Source organism: Cryptotermes secundus, unplaced genomic scaffold (genome assembly GCF_002891405.2).
Source record: "Cryptotermes secundus unplaced genomic scaffold, Csec_1.0 scaffold354, whole genome shotgun sequence".
Taxonomy (NCBI): domain Eukaryota; kingdom Metazoa; phylum Arthropoda; class Insecta; order Blattodea; family Kalotermitidae; genus Cryptotermes; species Cryptotermes secundus.
In genome coordinates this window covers 517,368-525,269 of record NW_019737392.1, presented here as the reverse complement: position 1 = coordinate 525,269, position 7,902 = coordinate 517,368, and the positions used below count along the sequence as shown (strand labels likewise).

Here is a 7,902-nt window from a genome sequence, read left to right as displayed (position 1 = left end):
TTTATTTATTTTTTTTTCTTTTCATTTTTTTGGTTTTTTTTTTTTTTTTTTTTTTTTTTTCTTTTTTTTCCTTTGGGCCGGTGGGTGGGAAGCCAGCAACTAACCGTTTACGGCCTTCAATTACATTTTACTACACCAACTCTTGGCTTCAAATAGGTTTCATACTTCCACATTTCTGAGTTTGTGTCCCTGTAATATTTCTTTATCTTTAATCATTTTGCTTTACAGACCTACATGTTGAATTTACAAATGTTATCATCATAGAACTAATTCAACAAAAATGTTATTTAGCTATTTATTTATGTTATTTATTTCAGTAGAATAGTGTATACCATGGTATATGAAATGCAGATAGTGCATGTAACATAAGTATGTAGCAATATAGGTAGAAGTTAATTGTGTGCTTCATGAGATGTAAAGACTTTGGTACATATAGTGCTTTATTTTTATTGAAAGGTTCATGTGTGTTCTTATATGTAACAGAGGGCAAGATCGAACCGCAAGTCCATTTAGCAAAACAGGAGCCTCTAAAATGTTGCAGAACGGTAGATTTGTATTTTAATCTTTATTTACCCACTCAAATTGCATGCATACATTCTATTCTACCAAAAAAAATGCTGAACTATATAAGGAAAAGATTTTATTTTAGAGTTTATTAATACCAAAGGGCTGGCCGTATTTAAAAAAAAAATCAGGTATGTCTAATTGGTTTAAAAGTTTTTCGTAAAATATGGTTCAGCAGTAGCGTCCTTGGAGAAGAACAAAAAAGCGTGTAGTTTTCACCGACTGAGCTACCGCTATCGTAGGACCTTTGTATGTAAGCACCCCCACTGCAATTGTTGGCAGCACATGTCAGTGGACCCGTACGTAACCAAGGTTAACAATTGGTCATGATCGGTCATGATTTAGTAAGTCGTTGTACACTTAACCTATATTTAGTGGTTCATGAGTACATGATAACAGAACAAACAGAGTGACAGTGAGACCTGTGTATGATTTGAATCTTTTAACTTTAGTTGTGGTTTGTAGGGAAGTGCAGGGGAGATATTGTAAGAAGGAGAAGTATTTAAAATTTTTGTATCGAACGGAAAATATGGCCAGACCAGTAGATATAGAACTGAAAAAGGTAATGTGTTCTAATATTAAAATACTGTAATTTGAAATGTGTTAGAAATGGAATTTTGAAAGAATTCGAGCCTTGATAAATGTGCAGTCCATAGATCCTAAAGATGATTAATCAGCCAGCTTCATGGAGCTGAGCCCTTGAGAAGCTGCCAGTTGTGCAGCTACTCAAGAATTTCCATACATTTTATGGAACCTGGAGGTCCATTATCGTGTCTTTAAGAAACCACCGTTGGTTTCTACTTTGAGCCAGTCCAGTCCATGCCATCTCATTCTCTCTCTAAGATACATTTTAATGTTATCCATCCACCTACATATTGATCTTCCTAGTGGTCTCTTTCCTTTGGGCTTTCCCATCAATACCCTAAATGCATTCCTCTTCTCCCCATGCTACATGCCCTGCCCATTTTATCGTCCTTGACTTGATCATTCTAATTATACTTTGCAAAGAGTACAAGTTATGGAGCTCCTCATTATGCAGTTTTCTCCCACCTCTTGTCACTTCATTTCTCTTTGGTTCAAATATTCTGAACAACCTGTTCTCAGACACCCTTAGGCTAGGAACACACACAGCAACATTGGTCATATGATGTCTGTACGGTTCATGTCACGTCAGGTAGTAGAATATAGAGTGTAGTCTTAGCTTTCATACGTGACAACATGCAACATCTTCCGTACAACAGTTTGAGAGCAAGAAAATGTATTTGGTCACTCTAGTATGAAAAGGAGGTCATATGGCAAAAAATCGTACATTTTTCCATACGACCAATGTTGCTGTATGTTCCTAGCCTTACTCTGTATTCCCCTTCTAATATCTGAGCCCTAATTTCATGCCCATACAGAATCACAGATAAAATTATAGTTTCATGTATTCCAGTTTTTATGTTTTTAGATGGCAGACAAGAAAACGAGAGGTTCTAGACTGAGTGGTAGCACACATTACCCAAATTCGTTCTCCCCTTAATTTCTTTCTGCATCAAATTTTGGTTTGTTCCTAAATATGTAAATGGTGCCACATTTTCAAAGGATCTGTTAACTATCTTTATGTCATGATTTTGCTCTGCATTCTGGTGAGGAGGCAGCAGTATATACTAAGTTTTCTCTGAGTTCACTTTTAGACCCGCCCTGTTACTAGTGCCATATAAAGTTTCCATGTTTTTCTTCATGTCCTAGAGATGATAATGACTTAAATGTACAGTTTTGTGTTCCTTTCATATTTTGCTGTATATGTCGTTTTTTCAAGGGTAATTAATGAACCTGATATTGTACATGTAGAATTATGTCATAATTATGTATTTTAGGGTCTTTGAAGTACACCACTTTATGAAACATTTCTCTGTTGAATGTCATTTTTTAATTATGTTGTAGGCTTTTGCAGATCTGCATCTAAAGCTGATGGAAACAGCACAGAAAGTGAAAGCTGCAGATGAAGAGATTAAAGGCCTGAAAAATTCAATGCAGCGTGCTCGACTCGTTGAATCAGAAATTACCGTACGTTATGGTTATAAGGGTTTGGCCTCCATTGATGAATGAAAACTTTCACATTATTTGACAAGTATACCATACCAGTCATCAGAATTTATTTTTCTTTGTGCCATTACAAAATGTGCTCTGCTGTACAAAATGAAGTTGTGCATATGGACATATTTCGTAACATTTTATGCAGTTTGCTGTTTGGACCATAACATTCTCAACATTCTGACTCTGTCTCAATGAGTGAATACAGAACATGATACAAGCTTCACTACATATCAGAAACAAAACAACATGACAACACATATCTCAACCTACACTCCATCATAGTATAAATAAAGAAGTAGCACTTATAAACATGCAGTGCAAGAGACCCATAACATCACTATCTGGCCCCCAACTACCACAATACCAAAGATGAATCAAGAAAGGAATAGCCAGGATACCATTACAGTGGTTACATAGGCATCCACGACCAACTCAAACTATTTATTCACATTTATGTAACTTGATAATTTAATACGAATCCATACACACTGGGTGTAGTACTAGAATTCTTTTAACTTTAATTGTAATTAATTTTAAATTAATTTTTCATCTAAATTCAAATTGAATATAATTTATACCAATATGGCTTAAAGCCAAAGAATAAACAAGCAATAATCACATAATCTTGTAGTCTCATCATCATCAGTAATCTGTCAAGACGGCAGGTCCACAGTCTCTTCCAAAACAGTTCCTCCACTTGATGCAATCTAGAGCTTTCTCCTTCAAATGAAAATATCCTCTTCTGTCTGCAAGGCTTGTAGTCTAATATGAGGAAAATATGAATCCATATTTGCACAAAAATTCAGCAACTAAGTTAACTGAATTGCACCTGATGATGACCCAGTAAGGGTCAAAACATGTTGTGTTCAACATTAATATAAATAACCTTTGTTATTACTCCTTGAATTGTTATGTTGACAGTACAAATGTACTGTTTTGAATGACACACAATGGAATGCAACACATGAAGATATTACTTTACTGTGTTTTAAGATTCAGTTAATTATGGTCCATTAAAAACGTAAAAGGTAAGGCTATTCCTGTAACAGGCCATGGCGGTCCATAGGGTTGTGAGACATCAAGGCTCTCACATTTAACTAGACAGTTGGCTCACAGATGGCAGTAAGGTTATGGTCCATTCTTTGATTTAAAATGCTGTGTCAGAACTTGTTGAATATTTATTTAGAAGTTAAATTAAAACCAACAAAGATGCTAATATTTTCCAACAGTTTGCTTTGGCAGATTCTGCTGAAGTAACAAATAAACATTTTCAGTCTTCAGATTGAGGTCTTTTTGGTTCTGACTCATATTATCTTCCAGGTAGATACTGATGTGTTAAGCAGAATAGACCACTGTAGGTCACAGTGCAAGGGCCAAGAAGGCCCACCCCTTATACATTCATTCATTAGATACTGATGTGTTGGAGGTACAAGATTGCATGGTGGCACAAGCCATAGAACCACAGTATAAGCAGTCACCATCATGAAAACCTCAAAATTCATATTTTTATTATTGTTGTTATGTCAGTAAATAAAACTGTCATGTAAACTGTCTCCTACAGAACATATTAAAGCATTTTATGCTTACCTTCTGCATCATCTGTTTGCCTGCTGCTGAGGGAGTAGGGTACTTGTCACACTGTGCAAGTGTTCTTTATCGGATGCACCATCCAAGTGCTTTTAACACTTATAGACTATGTCTAAAACGTCTTTGAGAATGTGTCATATCTTGAGTAGGCAGTTGTATGGAATAAAAATTCTGTGTTCAGTATGAGTTCTGATATGGATAGTCTGGTTCAGATTATTTTCTAATGATGACATAACAGTCGGTCACTGTCTGATGTCAGTGCAGCCTCAGAAATGTTTTGGACACATTTTGCAAGTTTAAATTGACTTTTTAAAAGTTGTGCTCTGTATTTTAGAGGATAGATCCTGCCACAAATGTATATGAGAGTGTTGGGCGAATGTTCGTGCTAACAAATATTCCAGATTTACGGAACCAGTTGCAAGAAACATCTGAAAATTGTGCTGAAAAAATTAAGATTCTTGAGGTAAGTTTTACTACTATGTTATTACACCTGTACTTGGTATGCAATTTGCAGTTACTATTGACTACATATAAATGTGTATTTACTTCAGTACAGTACTATGCAAGTAAAACATATAGTACGAGTGTCTGCTTTCTCATGGTGTTACTCTGTTATGACGATTTATGTGTGTTATAGGTGGGGTATGGTCTGGTGTATAGATTTACTGACCACTTACAAGTCATAACTACAAATAACTGTAACACTTTCACTGATATCCACACTTTACAAATCACTACACAGTAAGTCTTCTACAGCCTGCAGTGTCCTCATGGAGAGCCTTAACTTCGTGGTCACGCTTTTGCCCGCTGGTAAACACTCCACAATTGAACTGTCAACTTAATTATAACACCCTTTCTTTTCAGCCTCCCTTGCAGAACTCAGCTGACTACTTTCCGTGGTCACCCTAATTGTCTTCAAGATAACCCTTTGGCATGGACAACTTAGAAAACACTGTTCATTCTCGTATGCTTACCGTTTCTGCAGGAATGTGTTTGGGTCACCTAACAAGAGGTTGCTTAACACTGCTTATTAAGAATCTGCTGCCCCAGCAACGGGCATAATTTTGTGACCGTCATCCAGCAACAGGTCTACACACTACATTGCTCCCTCCTTAAGGCTATTCATGCCAAATAGCATACTGGGGTACCATGATTTCTACTTTTCCTGAGGGATGTGACATCTGTGACCAGTCTCGCCTTCCTTCCCATTGCTCAATTATTACAGTGACTTCTGCCCAACTGAGAGGTTCCTTCACAGGGTGCCAGTTGGTCCAGGTTTATCACCATCATCTTCCTCTGGTGATGACCAAAAGTGCTGATAGTGGCTGGTGAGCCTACATCTTCAGCTCTTACTCTGTTTGCAGTCTCTTCTTTGTTTCAGAGGGGACCAACCCCTCCATAATGTCGTGATGCTCATTTTTTTAATCCTAATGGAAGATATGGCTATTCTCTTTCTTTCCAGGTGTAATCGCACATTTAGGTCTTGGTTCTTTATGCTATTGTTTATATTCTGATTGCACCTGACACCTCTTCCTGAACATCCATCCTTACCAGATTCCTTGTACAACATTGTCATTGCTTTGTCCCAGATAACAGTATAACTTATGCCGTGCAGGAATGGCATGGCGGGTCATCCCTCTGCAGATGCAGCCAACTTCTTCCAGGACCCACCATTGCCTAGGTTTCCATTGCAGCCTCTTCCTTAGGGACTTCCTTATGCCCTGCTACAGACTTCATTTCGTCTGGATTTGCCTCCATCCTTGTGGATAGGCCTCTGTTGCTTCTCAGTCAGACTTCATTTCTTTTTTGCCAGGCTCTCATGTCTTCTGTGATCTCCTGTAGGGTGGTGTTCATTTTTTCTTGGATGGTGGCCATCGTGGCCATTTCCATAGTGTGGTGATATAACAATAAAGATAAAGTCCAGTGTCCTGTCCAACCACTTCTGATACCAGATGTCATGATTTATATGTTGTAGACAGGGTATGGATTGGTGAATAGATTCATTGAACACTTACAGGTTGCAGCTACAGATAACTGTATCACTGCTTTCCACACTTTACAAATCACTGCACGCTAAGTCTTCTCCAGCCTGCAATGTCTTCACTAGTTGTTGCTTGATGATGAATCTTAAATATGGAGATTCTTCAGTTTCTTTTGTCACACTGTTGCCCACTGGTTAACACTCCACAACTCAACTGTCAACTTAATTTTAGCACCATCTCTTCTTAGCCTTCCTTGCAGAACTGAACTAACAACTCAACTGACTACTATCCATGGTCACCCCAGTTGCCTTCAAGATAACTCCTCAGTGCAGACCATGTAGAAAACACCGTTCATTTTCATGTGCTTTGTTTTGTGACTGTTATCCAGCCACCTTGCAATGTTGTACTCTGTATATTAATTTTGCATTCAAGTTTTCACATCTTTATCAGTAGCCATGGATCTTGCCTGCAACAGTATTGTAGTGTTTGTCAACTTCTGAATTTGAAGCCATATTAATTATGTATATTATTTTAAAATATATTTCATTGAGTTGAACCCTTCTTGAGAAGCCATTTAAAAATATATTGTATTTTTCTATGGTTAAGGTTCTGGAGAAATTGATTCTTGCATAGGTGCAAACAGTGCCTGAAGATGGCATGCTTATGATAATTATACTACTACTGCTACCACTACTGCTATACTTCATCAGAATCTGTTCATCTAAAGCAGACAACTATATTCTGGTCAGGGAAGAAATGAACGTGAATAGTAAAAGCCTAAGTAGGCTGCCCACTTCCCATGCTACCTACTTTGAGCACCTTCCTCCATCAACACCAGTAACCAACCAAGAATGCAAAGAGATGTAGACAGAATACAAGTGACAACTGATGAGGGTGGGGAATGTAGACATGTAGGAGGTAGCTACTAGACAGGTGGGTGGGGAATAGTCTGTTGATACTGTGATCCAGGCACAGGCTCGTGAATTATGGAAGTATCTGTGTGATATTTGAGTAAATAACAATAATTAATTTTCATGTAACATTAAAATAAGATTGGGAATCATGTGTTACGAAGTCAGCGAACGGCTATTTGTGGTCAAATAAAATTTTTTAATTTACAAGGCTCTGATTTAGCTCAGGTTTATTTGTTTTATCATTCTAGAATAAGAAGAGTTATCTGGAGAGAAGTAAGAAAGACAGTGAAAATAACATCCGTGAAATGATTCAACAGCGGAGAGAGAAGGCCCCATAAACTGACTAAAACTTTGTTATTGAAGTGTAAAAGTTTGACTAAGGTTTTCCATTTTGAATTACAATTATTTATTAACCTATAGTTCTGTCTGCTCTTATATAATGATGTATTATTGTTCACAGTCCATATACTTATTAATGTTTTATTAAATTTTGTAACTGATCATCTTCTGTTTCAAATATGTTTCATTTTTTCTGTTGGTATAATGTGACTAGGTAAATAAGTATCCTCAGCAAACTATGGGTACCAGTTTTTCATTGCAGCTAGGAATCTTCATAAAAAAAAGAGAGAGAGAGAGAGAGGTAAATTTATTTATGTGCTAAAGCACTATGCCATTAGGTCACATTGTGTAATATGGGGTTAAACTCCTGCACATTCTTGATCATGACACTAGATAGAAATCAGTAACAGTGATGATCCAGTCACCTCTACCTAGCC

General features: G+C 37.1%; 1 protein-coding gene across 1 annotated transcript; it reads left to right on the top strand.

The window, feature by feature from the left end:
- Positions 1 to 90: 90 nt before the first annotated feature.
- On the top strand, positions 91 to 7,629 carry LOC111870301 (prefoldin subunit 1). The gene is made up of 4 exons (XM_023862468.2): positions 91 to 1,126; positions 2,491 to 2,613; positions 4,565 to 4,693; positions 7,375 to 7,629. Exons 1-4 carry the CDS (start codon positions 1,094 to 1,096, stop codon positions 7,462 to 7,464), a joined length of 375 nt encoding a protein of 124 aa, XP_023718236.1. The 5' UTR covers positions 91 to 1,093; the 3' UTR covers positions 7,465 to 7,629.
- Positions 7,630 to 7,902: the final 273 nt, after the last annotated feature.

Coding starts and splice junctions, on each gene's coding strand:
- LOC111870301 (XM_023862468.2), top strand. CDS start 1,094: ATGGCCAGACCAGTAGATATAGAACTGAAAAAG. Junction 2,614..4,564: donor TCGTTGAATCAGAAATTACC/GTACGTTATGGT, acceptor TCTGTATTTTAG/AGGATAGATCCTGCCACAAA. Junction 4,694..7,374: donor AAAAAATTAAGATTCTTGAG/GTAAGTTTTACT, acceptor TTATCATTCTAG/AATAAGAAGAGTTATCTGGA.